This window comes from Syngnathus leptorhynchus, chromosome 6 (assembly GCF_054491065.1).
Source record: "Syngnathus leptorhynchus isolate UIUO chromosome 6, UIUO_Slep, whole genome shotgun sequence".
Lineage (NCBI taxonomy): Eukaryota > Metazoa > Chordata > Actinopteri > Syngnathiformes > Syngnathidae > Syngnathus > Syngnathus leptorhynchus.
The window spans coordinates 16,119,810-16,136,651 of record NC_141200.1 but is presented as its reverse complement, the minus strand read 5'-3'; the positions used below and the strand labels follow the sequence as shown (position 1 = coordinate 16,136,651).

The following is a 16,842-nucleotide window of genomic DNA, read 5'->3' as shown; positions in this document are numbered from 1 at the left end:
GGTGCCTGGCGTGGCAGCAATCCCTGAACCCGCTGGTGGACACCGGCGGTAAGGGATGCAGGTCAAGCTGAAGAAGGAGTCCTATCGAGACGTTTTGAGCTGCGGGACTCCGGAGGCAGCTGACAGGTACCAGATGGCCAAGCGGAATGCGGCTTTGGCGGTTTCTGAGGCAAAAACCCCGGCGTGGGAGGAGTGTGGCAAGGCCATTGAGAATGACTTCCGGATGCCTTCGAGGAAATTGTAGTCCACCGTCTGACGTCTCAGGAGGGGGAAGCAGTGCACAGTCAACAATGTTCACAGTGGAGATGGCGTGCGGCTGACCTTGACTCGGGACATCATAAGTCGGTGGGGAGAATACTTTGAATACCTCCTCAATTCCACTGACACACCTTCCATTGTGGAAGCAGGGCCTGGAGACTCTGAGGTGGACTCCAATCTCTGGGGTCGAAGTCACTGAGGTAGTTAAAAAACTCCTCGGTGGCAGGGCCCCGGGGGTGGATGAGATACGCCCGGAGTTCTTAAAGGCTCTGGATGTTGTGGGGCCGTCATGGCTGACATGCCTCTACAGCATTGCGTGGACATCGGGGATGGTGCCTCTGGATTTGCATACTGGCTGTTCCCTTTTTCAAGAAGGGGGACGGACCAGAGGGTGTTCCAATTACAGGGGAATCACACTCCTCAGCCTCCCTGGTCAGGTCTATTCAGGGGTGCTGGAGAGGAGGATCCGTCGGGAGGTCGAACCTCGGATTCAGGAGGAGCAGTGTGGCTTTCATCCTGGCCGTGGAACACTGGACCAGCTCTGCACCCTCGACAGGATCCTCGAGGGTGTGTGGGAGTTCGCCCAACCAGTCCACATGTGTTTTGTGGACTTGGAGAAGGCGTTCGACCGTGTCCCTCGGGAGATTTTGTGGAGGGTGCTTCAGGAGTACGAGGTTCCGAGCCAACTGATAAGGGCAGTTCGGTCCTTATATCACCGATGCCAGAGTTTTGTCTGCATTTCCGGCAGTAAGTCGGATTCGTTCCCAGTGAGGGTTGGACTCCGCCAAGGCTGCCCTTTGTCAGCAATTCTATTCATAATTTTTGTGGACAGAATTTCTGGGCGCAGCCGAGGCATTGCGGGGGTCTGCTTTGGGGAGCAGCCGAGTGTGAAGCGGTTGGGATGAGTGTCAGCACCTCCAAATCCGAGTCCATGGTCCTCGGTCAGAAAAGGGTGGAATGCCCTCTGCGGATCGGGGATGAGATCCTGCCCCAAGTGGAGGAGTTCAAGTATTTTGGGGTCTATTTCATGAGTTAGGGCAGGATGGAGCGCGAGATCGACAGGCGGATCGGTGCAGCATCGGCAGTCATGCGGACTCTGTACCGGTCCGTCGTGGTGAAGAGAGAGCTGAGCCAAAAGGCAAAGCTCTCGATTTACTGGTTGATCTATGCTCCTACCCTCACCTGTGGTCACGAGCTATGGGTCGTGACCGAAAGAACGAGATCCAGGATACAAGCGGCAGAAATGAGTTTCCTTCGCAGGGTGTCTGGGCTCTCTCTTAAAGATAGGGTGAGAAGCTCGATCATTCGGGAGAGACTTGGAGTAGAGCCACTGCTCCTCCATGTTGAGAGGAGTTGGCTCGGGCATCTCATCAGAATGCCTCCTGGACGCCTCCCTGGGGTGGTCTTCCGGGTTTGTCCAACCGGTAGGAGACCCCGGGGACAACCCAGGACGCGCTGGAGAGACTATGTCTCTCAGCTGGACTGAGAACGCTTTGGGATCCCCCGGGATGAGCTGGATGAAGTGGCTGGGGAGAGGGACGTCTGGGAGTCCCTCCTAAAGCTACTGGCCCCGCGACCCGACCCCGGATATGCTGAAGATGGATGGATGGATGGATGGATGGATGGATGGATGGATGGATGGATGGATGGATGGATGGATGGATGGATGGCACAACTTTTCATTGGAGAAAATCTCGAGGCATACCGCAAACAAAAATCTGTTAATCTTCTATATTAAAATCAGTTATATTACAAGGAAAGACGTAAAGTCCTATTCCTATATATGTATGAAGAGTCGAATAATTAAATACTACATATTCTTTTAATTGTATTTCTTTTTTTTTTTTTAAATAAAAGGTTTTTTAAAAAAGTTTTAGACAGTGTAAGGAATAAACTATTGAAAGTGATTGTGATTAAAATCCAAAAGAATCAACATGACTTTGTTTACTGTTTTAGACTAGCGCTATAAATATTATGACAGTAAGAACAATGTCACTTTTAAAGACGCTCTGCTGTTCTGACAGCAATTGAGTGGCTATCACAGTCGAGGTGTCTCGATTTGACTGTATTTTATGTTGGTGAAAAATTAACAATCCAGGTTCTCTGGTTGTACTACATACTCTGATTTCCATTGGACCACAAACGCACCACAACCGTCATAGTGTCTGTCACTGTTAGCAAAAGCACACAGCAACACACACATAAACTGAATATGTGCCGATGCGATACAATCAGACCGACACAACATGAAATCTCAAGATTCTCCAATTCTCCACGCATGCAGGATTAGCAAGTGGCTGACCAGGCCTTGCGCGAACTGACCAGTGGTTTGGCGATCCTGTTTACAATAATTAATATTAGACAATCCCACGGCACAGCTGAACATCTCTCACAGCACACCAGTGTGCCGCGGCACAGTGGTTGGGAAACTGAGAAATAAATTGTATATTACCACATTATCAAATGTAATGTTTCAGTCATGTCTTCTTTACTAGTTTATACAACCACATATGATTTTGAATATCCTGTGTTTTTGTACTTTGCTCAGAGAAGGGCATACTGACTACTATTCCAGGACAAAACCTAAGGATCTGGGCAACCTGACCACCAGACGTAAAGTACACATTGGCCAAGGACAGTACAGAAGAAACAAACAAACATATTATGGAACTAGCATTGAGGTCGTCCTCTTGCATGTCATGTCATGTCATATCGATTGATTATGTAAATCATGAAATAAAAGACTCAGGTTGGAGATGAAACGGCAGGAGATCCAACCAACAAACTGTGGTTTCATTTCTCCTGGCCAGTGCCTTGCCCTGGGTGTGTGTGTCCTTATGTCTCTAAAATTCTTACTTGTCGTGGGGAGGGTCACTCCTACACAAGAGGCGGGATCCTCCCCTGACAGAAACACTGCTCTATACAGACATGAACATTTTCAACAGACTTGTAAGGACATAGAATTTTGGCTTGTTAATTGGAACATAAACTGTGAGCTAGGAGACGTGTCCATCCCAAGAGGTCAGTCTTGGTTGGGGTTGACCCCAGCACTGGCTGATGGAATTTTTTGGAAACATGCCACAACGTCTGGCTCCAGCCAGTTTAAATACACATCCCGTGGTCTGGTCAAATGTCTTTAGTGACACTGTAAATGCACTCATTGTGTGTTTGTTTTCTCCTAAAGGATTCACTAATCCACGTTAAAGCAACATGTTGGCATTCCCTGTGATTGGTTCCCTTCAAAGTTGGGCAAGGCACTAACTCGCATAGTGTAGAGGTCTGACATTGGTGGTCTTATCAATGAGAAGGTCGGGTCCACTTTCGACATTTTCATTACACTTAGTAAACTTAATTGTTGGTTGCAGAAGCAAGCTTATCACTGTGAAACATAATACATTCCCAACTTCCAAGAAAAAATTAAACTGCGTGTGTGTGTACATATAAGATGGCGGTGTGGTAATCGATGGAAAAATCGGTAGACTAATCGGTTTCATAATGATTTGTTTGTGACAGGTTCGGGAATTACTCTAACATAACCACCATTCGCCGTTGAAAACAAAAACTCTAGTATCTTCAAGAAACTGTCACCATTCTGAAGGGACACATTGGGTTCTGTCTTCAGGTTTGAGGACCGTCTCCCATCGTGGAAATGCACATTCCAATGTAACATGACACTCCTTCAGACAGCGGAAGCTACTGATGTCCTGTCATACTGAACAGCGATTAACAACTGAAGAAACTCATTCGTATGCGATTTTGAGAGGAACTTTCTGATATGCTGATCGTACTAAAACAACCTCATAGTAACTTGCCAAACCTATTTGTCAGAGATTGCATATCTTTTTCATGTAGTGTTTCATTTTTGATTACCGTTTTGGCCCGAATATAAGATGATGTTTTTTGCATTGAAATAAGACTGAAAAAGTGGGGGTCGTCTTATATTCGGGGTCTAGACATTATACCCATTTTCACTTGTGCGCAGCTTTAAATTAATAGTTGCTGTTATCGACTGAGTATGTTGCTGTGATCGTGTGCATCTTTGAAACAAAATCAGTATATACATTTGTTACTACTGTCCACTGTTGTGCAGTTTGTTTGATCGCCGTTTGCTTCATGTTCGCGCCGTTTGATTGACAGCTCCGGCGCGCTCATAATCAACTGAGTATGTTACTGTGATCGTGTGGGTTTTTGGCACAAAGTGAGCATATACATTTCATTATTACTAATGTCCACTGTTGTGCCGTTTGTCTGATCGCGGTTTGCTTCGTGTGCGCGTCGTTTGATTGACAGCTACGACATGCTCCTTTAAGTTTGCCTCAGGAAAAACTTTAGTATTGTTGTTTTTGTAATGACAGAATTTGTGATACATATATTGTGAATGTGGCAATAAAGTTGTGGCCGTTAAGTCTACGAGAGTTATTTGTTGGTATGTACGTATATTGTACAACTGTATCATAAGATTCAAGATTCAAGAAGAATTTATTCGCCATGTTTGAGCGTGCCAAACAAGGAATTTGACTTTGTTACATTGCAGTCTCTGTTCAACATTTAGGTGACTAACAACACTCAGGACATGTGAAAATGACAAATGACAATATTCTCAGCCATCCCCTAATCTTAAACTCCCATGAGGGCAAGGAATAACTCAATCTCCGACTAGGGGAAATGAGAAACCTTGAGAAGAGACCACAGGTGGGAGGGTCCTACTTCCAGGATGACCAGGCTGCAATGGATGCAGAGAAGACACATAGTGCAAACAGTGTAGACAATCCAAAAAGGTGTGGAGAGCAGGATGTTATAGCACAGCAATGACTCTGAGACTAAGAGTGGTGTGAGTTCATCAGGGCAACAGCCTGGGGGAAGAAGCTGTCTGTGTCTGCTGGTTTTGGCGTACAGAGCTCTGTATCGCCGTCCGGAGGGGAGTAGTTCAAACAGACTGTAACCTGGGTGAGAAGGGTCTGTAGAGCTGTTGCTTGCGCGTTTCCTGGTCCTGGACAGGTACAAGTCTTGGATAGATGGGAAGTTGATTCCAATGATCTTTTCTGCAGTCCTGATTGTCCGTTGCAGTCTGTGCTTGTCTTGTTTGGAGGCTGATCCAAACCAGACAGTGATGGAGGTGCAGAGGACAGACTGGATGATGGCAGTGTAGAAGGTCTTCACCAGCTCCCGCGGCAGGTTGAACTTCTTGAGCAGTCTCAGGAAGTACAGCCTCTGCTGTGCCTTCTTCCGGACAGAGTCGATGTGGCTGGTCCATTTCAGGTCCCGTGAGATTGTGGTACCCAGGAACTTGAAGGTGTTCAAGTGAGGAGAGTATGGTATTACTGCGGATAGTGAGGGGTGAAAGTGGTGAAGGATCTCGCCTGAAATCCACGGTCTTGAGCGGGTTCAGCTCCAGGTGATTTTGGCTGCACCAGTAGACCAGCCGCTCCACCTCCTGTCTGTACGGAGTCTCATCACCGTCACGGATCAGTCCGATGAGACTCTTGTTATACAAAGAACCGCAAATTGTTCACAAGCCATCTGATGACCCCCTCTAATTATACTTTTTTTTTTCAACCTCAGATCAGGCAGCAGGGGGAAGTGGAGAAGAAGGCAGAGGTTGCTATGGAGATGTCAGACCTGGTGGTCTACTGTCAGCCACGCAGCAAGGACAAGGACCATTTTGGTAAATGCATGCAGTCATAAAAACACATAGAAAAACAAATGATTAAGAAACTAATTCACTCCAGGTTCTTGTGTAAAATATGCTTCAGTAGTCCCTGTATCATTGTTTATTTAGTACTAATATTCAGTCTTTACAAATGTTATTATTTTAATTTGCCTTTGGGTTATACTACAGCACATGTGGACAAACATTATTAATACTCATCTGTTAATTTAATCCAATAAATATATATAATAAAAATCTAGACTAATAGTAATAATAAATAAAGATGTGTAAAAAAATATGTAAATAAAACAAGAACTGTAAGTAGCTTCGAATGGCCCTCACAGCCTTGGCCACGTTTGAGGTACTGGCATGTTGGCACGTTTGGGTACTGGCATATGGGAATTTGAAATTTCTTGAAAATGGCACAATCATCCATCCATCCATCTTCTAAACCGCTTTTTCCTCATGAGGGTTGTGGGCATGCCTATGCCAGCTGACTTGATGGAGTTGGCGGGGGGCCTGAACACAGACGAAGAACCATACTCACACCTACGAGCAATTTGGAGTGGCTGACAGTGCATGTTTGTGGAATGTAGGAGCACAGGGAGAACATGCAAACTCCACACAGCAAGGCCAGAGCTCACTGTCAGCTCACTGATTCCAATCAGAAGTGCACAAAGCGAAATACCAGAGGACAACGTATTCTGCGTGGCCACGTCGCAGGATTTTCACACTTGAGGACCGCTACAGCGTTTGAGCAAAGCACGGCGAAGCAAGTCTGTGTTGGTAAGAGTTCCACAAACTTACCCTAGTGAGCGAGATGCAGCGTTGCCGAGCCAAGTTAGCCAAAGTCGCAAGGCTAACGTAGCATAGCTTTAGCTTTCAAAGCGAGGTCGTCTTAACTCCCTCATCGAACAGTGTGTTGGATGAGTAGATCTGCTTACGCTATGCCGTCCCAAAAAATGAGGGCTACGATGAACTCAAATCATCCATTGACTTGATACGGAAAGACCTTACCACACTCTTAGAGCAGAAAGCCACCCTGCTCCAGCTAACAACTGAACTAACTGAGTTTAAGAAATTATCCAAGGAGAAACATGAGAAAACGTCGCTTGAATGGAGAGTAGATGCACTGGAGCAGTACTCCCGACAAGAAGACCTCATAATTACTGGTTTTAAAACATCACACCGCTCCTATACCAGGGCGGCGTGTCCTCCAGATCCCTCGACAGATGACTCTCCATCAGACAAACTGTCAACACTTAAAAATCAGGTTGTACAGTTTTTTGAGAGTAAGCATATGGAACTCCAGAAAGGAAACATTGCCGCAAACACCAGGAAACTGGACCATATTATACCGGTCATTAGATCGCTACACTGGCTTCCTGTGAGTCAAAAGATGGATTTTAAAATCCGACTGTTGGTCTACAAAACGCTCAATGATCTCGGACCAAAATACATGCTTGATCTACTTGTTCCTTATGAAGCATCCAGACCTCTGAGGTCATCTGGAACTGGCTTGTTCCGTGTCCCAAGAACAAGAACCGAGCAAGGAGAAGCAGCATTCAGTTATTATGCTCCTCACCTGTGGAACAAACTTCCATAGATCTGAGGTCTGCTCAAACTGTTAGCTCCTTTAAATCAAGGCTAAAAATGTTACTGTTTATCGCAGTGTATTCTTACATTAAAATCCTCTCTTTTTAATTTTTTTTTTTTATTCTGTAAGCATTATATTCTGTATTTTTCCTTTTTTATGCTCTATGTTCTTATTTTTTTAATCCTTTTTATTAAAGCACATTGAGTTGCCTTGTGTGTGAGATGTGCTATATAAATAAATCTACCTTGCCTTGTCACACACTCCCAAGAAACCAAAAACGACCAAAAGATCCTCCGAAAATTATCTGGCGAATTGGCTCAGACGAAATTTCAAATTTCACCAGAAGATGGTGACAAAGCTTGACATGGAAGACCTGAAGAAGGGGGCCTGAATAAGGGTTACTTAAAAGTTAGTTCTTCAAAATTAACTATTGTTAAACTGATAGAGGGAGGGTGACTGGTTGATCTGGTCAACCACTATCATAGTTCTAAATATCATCAGAAGATGGTGCCAAAGTTGAATTGACCTGATAGAGTAGAACAATAGTTGAAATTGTTAGTAACTAGAGAAGCACAACCTGTCTGAATCACGCATAGCATCACACAATTTGGGATTATTATATATTATTTTACATTATTCTGTTTTGCCCAAATATATCTTGAAACAGCTTGAATATTTAAATTTGCTAACTAGAGAAACCCATGCTCATGGTTAGGTGATGAGAATGAGACAAGTTAATCACAGAGTAAGCTGCAAAAAACTTTATTTTATTCTGCTTTGCCATATTATATAGTGTATATAACTTGAGCAGCATCATAGCACTGATGTTTCATTTACACATGAATGTATTAAGAGTTGAGTAAGGACAAGGGGTTGACAGTGATACTGTTGGTGGAAGACTGCGATCCCACACTTGACCTTAACCTAGAGCAGACATGTCCAAAGTCCAGCCCGCGGGCCAATTGCGGCCCGTGGTCAAATTTCATCAGGCCCGCAGCCTCTGTGATAAAATCTTTAGTATGTGGCCCGCCGCCATTGTTGACCAGCGCTTTAATACACACGTACCAAAGCTATTTTATATTTATGCCGCAGAAATGTAATCTCGCGCGACCCGGCGTGATTTCACAGCGAGAACATGACTCCAGCTGTCCTGCTATGCGGAGCATGCGCAAGTCAAATGCGGAAATAAACCCGTTGTAAAAAGGGTACGCGCGAACCGGCTGCGTGAACCCTGCGTGAAATGTTCATGAGGCGAAAATAATTTTAAACTCATGTAAATTTAAGGTATTTCATACAGTTTGTTCAATGTTATCGTATTTTATGTATTACTTATAACTCCTGTTTAAAATGTTCATGAGGCAAAAATAATTTTAAACTCATGTAAATTTAAGGTATTTCATACAGTTTGTTCAATGTTATCGGACTCTTCAGATATGAATGAAAGGCAGAATTTGTGTTTTTAGAGTTGTTCACATCTGCCTGAGTGGCTTATATTTGGTTATTTTGTCATTAAAAAAAAAAAAGACAATTGGGAGAATGAAATTTGTTTTATAACAGTGTTTATTTGGATGAAATTGTAGTTAAAAAAATGTCCGAAAAAACTACTGGCCCCCGGGGCCCCTTCACTTTATCAAATCTGGCCCTCCTTGCAAAAAGTTTGGACACCCCTGCCTTACACCCTCCATGCCATCCAGTGACACTCTCACTAATGAAGGAATTTCTGTCCCACTGGATCTGGACTCTTTATCATTTAATTCATTTGAGCTAGATAATGTTAATGCTGGTATCTATGAGTCCTTCTTTAACCCAGATACTAATTACACTCCCCTAAAATCTGTTAAATTGTCATGTGAATATTTTTCTGAAGTTATGTTTAACAAACTGTGCAATACTCTTCCTGGCCACTGCCAAACAAATATATATTCTCCACTGTCCACTTCAATGTACGGAGTATCTCTAAAAATTGTGATGGTCTGAAAACCTATTCATCAACATTCTTTTTCAGTAATAGCTCTTACTGAAACATGGATGGTTGCTAATACATCTAGCTACCCTCTCTCTCACTACACTCCTATACACTCCTGTAGACCAAACAAGCAAGGTGGAGGAGTCTCACTGTATGTGACTGATAACTTCAATTTCTCTCCCAAAAAGGATCTCAGTGTTAACTTTGATATGACTGTAGCAGAATCTGTGTTTATAGAACGCTCATCTTGTTCACTCATCAACAATAAAAATGTGATAATTGGATGTATATATAGACCACCAGACTGATAAAATCACCTTCAATGAGGCCCTCGACTCTACTCTAGAAATCATAAACAGAAAACAAATTGTGTGTCCTACTTGGTGACTATAATATTAATTTGCTTGGAACTAAGCAGTCACATACAGCAGACTTCCTTAATACATTATATTCTAGCAACTTTTCCCCCTTATCAACAAACCCTCCAGGATCACAAGCTCAAGGGCCACTCTCATTGACAACATTTTATTTAATTCTCTGGACTACAAACTAACATCTGGCCTGTTGATCTGTGATGTATCTGATCATCTGCCTGTTTTCCATTTCATTCACAATGATAGTGTTCCAAAAATCAAAGGTGATCAAGTGAAATTTCGCAAATTTACTGAGAAAAATTTGGAATCCTTTATATCTATTATCAGCTCTATGTCATGGGATGAGGTTATCCTGTTGCAAGATGTCAACAAAGTCTATCACTCCTTTCTATCACTATTCACAAATGCATTAAAGTCATCATTTCCTTTCATTTCTAGTCGTAAAAATAATCACTCTCGGGGGGAACCATGGATAACGGATGAACTAAAAAAAATGTTCACGTAAAAAAAAAAAAACTTTTTAGAAATTCTATTGCAAATCCCACCCCTATAAATATAGAAACATACAAGAAATATAAAAATAAATTGACAGTATTACTAAGGAAAACCAAACAAACTTACTATGCTGATGAATTTATTCAAGCCTCTGGTGATAACAAAACAACATGGAATCTTATCAACCATTGATTACATCGCAAAAAATCTAAAGCATCTACCCCAAGTGAGATGCTGGGGAAGAATGGAGCCCATTCTAACCCAATAGATATTTCTACTGGTTTCAATGATTTCTTTGTAAATGTTGGCGCTACCATGACATCTAGCTTCTCAACCTCTGATACAAGCCCCTATTGCCTAATTAAAGGGCAGTTCCTTTTATTTTCCATTCTTGACCCTCCGAGTGTTATGAAAGTCTACAGCATTGTCATGAGCTTGAAAAACTCGGCCCCTGGCCATGACGAGATCAGAAGCATACTTATTAAGAAAACCATTCATTCAATATTAATTCCACTAGCACACATTTTCTTCTTATCTTTCAAATCTGGCATCGTACCCCAAGGACTAAAAATCGCTAAAGTCATTCCTATTTTCAAAGCTGGTGAGACAAATGATTATGATAATTTTCGGCCTATATCCATTCTTCCATGCTTCACCTTTATTCTAGAAGAATTATTTTATTCAAGATTGTCAAAGCACCTAGAAACAAACATTCTCTAGGCGCATCTATATGCAAACTACCCATCATACAAATAAACTTCCTAAGAATGATCTCATTTTCAAATAGATATGAACCATTTGCACCACTGTTTAGAAATGACAAACTACTGTCAATTGATGAAGTAAATATTCATCAAACCTGTCTACTCATCCATAAATAAATATATAGGAAACACCATCTTCCAGACACTTTTCATAATTTCGTCACATTTGTATCAGACGTTCATTCATATCCAACAAGACAGAGGGACAACACGCCATCAATACAACATCCACTTTCAAGGGCCCTCACTCTGGAATGAGCTACCAGTCCATATCTGATCCATATCTTCACAGGCTGCTTTTAGAAAGCACCTGAAACACCACCTTCTCCACTCATGATCCTACCAGTCCATAATTATTCCACTGCACTCAGCTGATCCATACTAAGAACATCAACCTAAACTACAATTCTTACTCTGATTCTTCTTTGTTTTGGTTGTTCTGGTTATTTCTATCTGGTGTCTCTTCAATTGCTTAAACATTGCTAGTGTTTATTTTGTTTCGCTTGTTTCTTATTCTTATAGTATTCTGTTTATGTATGTATAGATACATATATGTATATATGCATATATGAATATGATGAATTAATAGCATGAATTATTAGCTTGTTATGCTTTTGTTTATTTATTTTTTCAAACACTTGAGAGACATTTGCCTACACAGCACTTTGTTGTATATATAACAGGAGTGGAGCTCTCTACAAGCCCTAGGTTTTGTTTCCCTCCTTGCACTGTTGCTCTAATAATCTGTGCGAAACAATAAACTAAACTAAACTAAATCTGCAGCCCCAGGGATGTGACCGCATGATCACTGACATGTATGACGCAGTGAAGGCATTTCAAGTGAAGCTGCTTTTATGGTAGACATAAATGCAACATTGCAACTTGCCCCACCTTCCCTGTTGCCAAGTAATGGAGAGTGAAGCTCTCTACAAGCCCTAGGCTTCATCTCCCTCCGAGCACTGTTATTGCTGTAATAATATGTGCTAAACAATAAACTAAACTAAACTAATCAAACCCACAACCTCTGCACTGCTAACCGGTTGACCATCTAGGATAATTGTTGGGTCTGAATATGATCAGACATTAAATCACATGCTGGAACGAAGAGGAGAAGACAACCAGGATGAGTTTACTCGCGAGGAGAACGATAGAGAAAGGAAGCTCAGTTACAATTTCCACCTGTTCTGAGTTCCTCCTCCACGTGCTCCTCTTTTTAATGTCTTGGTTGCCCTGGTTACAGAGGCGTTGCTACACTAAAGGGAGGGGAGATAGTGGCTGTAGCAACGCTGATTAGCTAAGGAATGTAGTGTAGTGTGATCCAGCACTTCTCGACCCCCGCATTGGGACTGCAGAGTCTGCTCTCTTCCTCCAACCAGTTGTCCTCTCCATGAGTGGCCGACTCCTCCTCGACTGTGATCAGATAACTTGAAGCACGTTGAATGTCGCTTACCTGTGGAACAATGCAACTAAACCCTTGCTAAGTTTATCTTCTTAGTAAACTAACACAACACATAATAATAATAATATCTAGCCCTACTTAAACATTTCAACACATATTAAGTAAATGTAAGGTAACTGGTATACAGTTCCTTAAACGAACATTGAGTAAATATGGGATAACTTTAATGTGACTACTTCAAACTATATATCACCAGTTTTGATCATCTACAATCTATGAATCAAAGCTACAGTTAACTAAAAGGAATGAAGTCCCTTTAAACTGACAAAGAACATTTCGCCTATGCAAAGAAGCTCTGCTCATTGTTAGTGAAGGCCTCTTACAAAACAAACACAAAAGTAACATAAGGACAGGAAGGAAACATAAGGCTGACGGGGATCAAAAGACATTCCTTGAACCAAATAGAAAGCATTTAGTTTAAAGGAGAGTCGTAAACTCATAAAGATAAGGCCTCCTGGTCTGGCAGGCCAAGGCTTCCCCCGAGATTATTCCAACATTTCCCTCCTGTTTATCACATATTTGCTAAATTTTTACATCACCAAAAATCAACCACTTCTCAAGATTTTCAGTTGTCGGATCACAAGTATGAGCACAAACATGTTCACACCAAAAAGGATAACGTTACGACATCATCATTCAGAAACACACAGATCTGGGAAAAAGTCTGTAATTTCAAATGCAAGAATTCCATCATCATCACTGTTATCATCAATTTGCTGGCGTTCAGACATTAGGCATACTCGGGCCATCTTGTCTTCCATGGGCGATATTGCTGTAGTGATGAGACGATTAAACAGAGCACGCAGACATGGAATACAACAACATCCACACAAGGTGAGTATAGCAGCAAATACTGCAATTAACACTATAATTGAGGACACAAGGGCTTTATACTTCCCAAAGGCATCCATCCAGTTGTCCCACATTGATGTGTCCACACCAGAGTGCTCTTTCATCCTCATGTTGAGGGACCGCAGGCCTGCAATGGCCTTCGTCAGGCTCCCATCAGGGGCAGTGTTGTTGGGGATGAAGGTACAGCATTGTTCTCCGAACATTGCGCAGACCCCCCCTTTCTCAGACAACAACATATCAAGAGCAATGCAATTCTGGAAGTCCATTAGGGAAGGCTAGCTGTTCATACCCTGCCTCAAATCCCGCTTGTGTCCGTTTGCCCAATTTCAGCATGTTGCAATGGATGTAATTTATCCTGTCAACGTTCTTGTTCATCGTTCACCAGCAGCAAATGGAGGACTCCCATCCTACTGCAATTTGGTCAATTAATTCTTATTAATCAGGAACTCCTCTTGGGACTTCAATTGCATCTATTTCAGTCAGATCATCGTTGTCACTCAAATTTAAAAGCATTTTAGTTTTTACCAGCTTTTCCCCAGATCTTGACATGTCGATACATATACAATTTCGCTTGACTACATTCTCTGAAAGCAATGTTGTTGTTGTTTTTTTTTTTTTTTTTCTCAACAGATACATCTCTGTCGCACATTTCACAATCAGTAGACGTGACAGATTTCTCACATTCTTTGGTCAATGGCAACGGTACAACATAAAGCTATTAATTTCATTCTTTAACATCTACATCGGTTGTTGACAAAGTACACAAATAAACATCATACTTACTCCATGGCCAGATGCAACACAGCGGATCACACTGCAAAGGCCAAATTGATCTTCTTTAAATCAACACAATGCAGCCTGTTCTATATAAGTTGCCAACACATCTCTCCCCTATTCATTATGACTCTTAGTTCCCACAAATACCATATTGTTAAAGTTAACAAAACGGCAACCAAGATGGCCACCTAACATGCAATAACGTCATTGTTTCTTTACATAACGTTTTTGCCACTGTTAAGGCATTCAGTGTTCATTTTGAAACAATTCAATCCATTTTAGCACATGTCAAACAAGCTCCACGATTTTTGTTTTTTTGTTTTTATAAATGTTTTGAATATGAATCAAATCCATATGTTGTATAAAGCTGACTTGCCCCACTATCCCTCCTCTTGAGCCATGTGACACACACCATGGCTCAATATTACTGCCCATTTTATCATGTTTTTTTATTTTGGTAGGATAGGTCAGTCTTCTGGTCATCTATAGATGCCATTCTCGACTCTTGCCCCTCTTTTCGTCCATAATTGAATTTCAGTCTATGGATTTTGTCGCTGCACATCTTTAAAAATGTTTCAATAATTTAATCTGCTTCCTGTGTGTATAAAAGTTTGAAGTGACTTTTGCGTTGCAGCTATGCGGTTCTGTCAGCAAGCCCGTTACCTCTTGACACATCAATCTCGTACGTGTGCCCTGCACACGTGCATATAGCTACTTTTTGAGGCAATTGGATTGCTTCCACAACTAGCTTAGCAAATAAATGGATGGCTTCCCCGCATGGGGAGCGATCCAGCTATCAAACTATTAGACATTTTCACTTTCTTGTACCTTCTTTAGTTACTTTACAATCATCTTTTCATCATTTATCAAAGAATCTTAGACATTTGAATAAAAATCCAAATGTATGTTTTTATAACTTAGAGAACCCATATGTAGTAAGGTGTCGTATTACTACATACGATTCCATTATCATTTAATTTGACACATCTTTCAAAATTGCTTTTGTTTTGCGGTGCAAATCAGATAGACTACAGTCTAACAAAAAAATTTTTTGCACCTATTCTAGCCAATTTCATCCTTTTAACACATAACACTGACAGCACACAGACAACACAAAAAACAGCAAAGACACAGCTCACAAACAATACCAACAAACAACGCTGCGCAAACGTCATAGAGGATGACGTTTTGGTTATACTTTTTTCTTCATCAGTGCCTTTTATCCTTCATGCAAATGTTGTCACCACTTCCTTAAACATCACTCTTCTTCAAACATTCTCTGAAAAACTCACACTTTCTCTGACTCACCCAGCCATAGCACACCCCGTGCGAGGGGGGGGGACGCGGCATCAATGTTGATTGCTCACAGGCTGGCCATTTCCTGCAACAATCATGATGCCGGCCCACCACCCACACGAGCATAGCACAGGCCCACGTCTACGCGCAAACGCAGGCACGCTCCTCAATCTCACCCTCTCAAAGGGCAGGCCTACTTTACTGTTCCCCCTTCATCGTGTTCACATTCAACATCTTTCACTGTCTTCGACACAACATTTGTTGTCTCTTATTCTCATCCTATCAAGCCACCTTTCTAGTCACTTTCTGTCACACACTTTATATTCTCTACTGCCACACACCTTATTTTCTCTACTGCCACACCTCGATCATCTTAGTTTCTCCAACCAACTTAAACATACTCATCGTCTACTTCTCAACTTCCCTATTATCGCTCAACAGGCTCCTGAACATTCTCCATGACTAATTTCTTCCATAGGACACACATCTCACTCACACTCACATACAAAAGCACTCATTCATGAGGATCCTCTGCGCGCACACGCACGCACACACACACGCTAGCACACACGTTTGGCACACAACATAAAAGACCACAAAGAGCACACTAAGAACATCTTTTTGCTCATCTTATCTAATTTATTCTCTATTTTACTTTTACTAAGATCTTTTGTTTCGAATTTGTAGCCTGTGTTTTTTCCTCCCGCTCTTGTATTTCTTTTAGCTCTCCCTCAAATTTGTATTTTTTGATCCGTTTATCTAGATTATTAATTCGATCAGGATCCTGCCTTTCAATTATTTTCGAATCTTTACATTTTAGATTATCTCGGATATTAATTTTGCCGTTTCTTTTTGTTCCCCATTTTAATCAATTTGGTCCCAACTGTAAAACCATAGGGGTTTCTAAAGTCGGGTGTTTCCAGTAGGATAACGAAAAGATCCTGTGGTGATTCTCACTTCTACCAGCGTACTGGTGGAGAATCCTTGCCTATTGCGTCCACAGAACCACGTTATGTGTTCCCCACTGCTTTAATATGGAATACTATATCTAGTGATACGTATTCCCATTCACACTCTCAATCATTCAATATTACGGTTTCCTGGGCACTCCGCCAACCCTTTAAACGGATCTTTCCGTTTTGTTACATCTCCGTTGTGTAACTTTAGTATTACGGTTTCCTGGGCACTCCGCCAACCCTTTAAACGAATCTTTCCGTTTTGTTACTTTTATACGGACTTCTCCGTGTGTAACTTTTACTGGTACCTTTAGACGGACTTCTCCGTTCTAACCTAGGACTTTTATAGGGCACGACAAGCTTGGCCGCACCATTTAAAAAAAAAAAATAACTCACCC

General features: G+C 41.9%; 2 protein-coding genes across 9 annotated transcripts in view; one reads left to right on the top strand and one right to left on the bottom strand.

Moving 5' to 3' along the window:
• LOC147056179 (uncharacterized) overlaps nt 1-16,842 on the bottom strand; it is a 232,473-nt gene that overhangs the window by 160,342 nt on the left and 55,289 nt on the right. The window lies entirely within an intron of this gene.
• plcg2 (phospholipase C, gamma 2) overlaps nt 1-16,842 on the top strand; it is a 125,544-nt gene that overhangs the window by 90,133 nt on the left and 18,569 nt on the right. For all 8 annotated transcript variants that reach the window (XM_085913781.1, XM_085913783.1, XM_085913779.1 and 5 more), the window contains one exon: nt 5,821-5,923. In XM_085913781.1, coding sequence (XP_085769907.1) covers nt 5,821-5,923 — 103 coding nt within the window. The remainder of the gene's footprint in view (nt 1-5,820; nt 5,924-16,842) is intronic.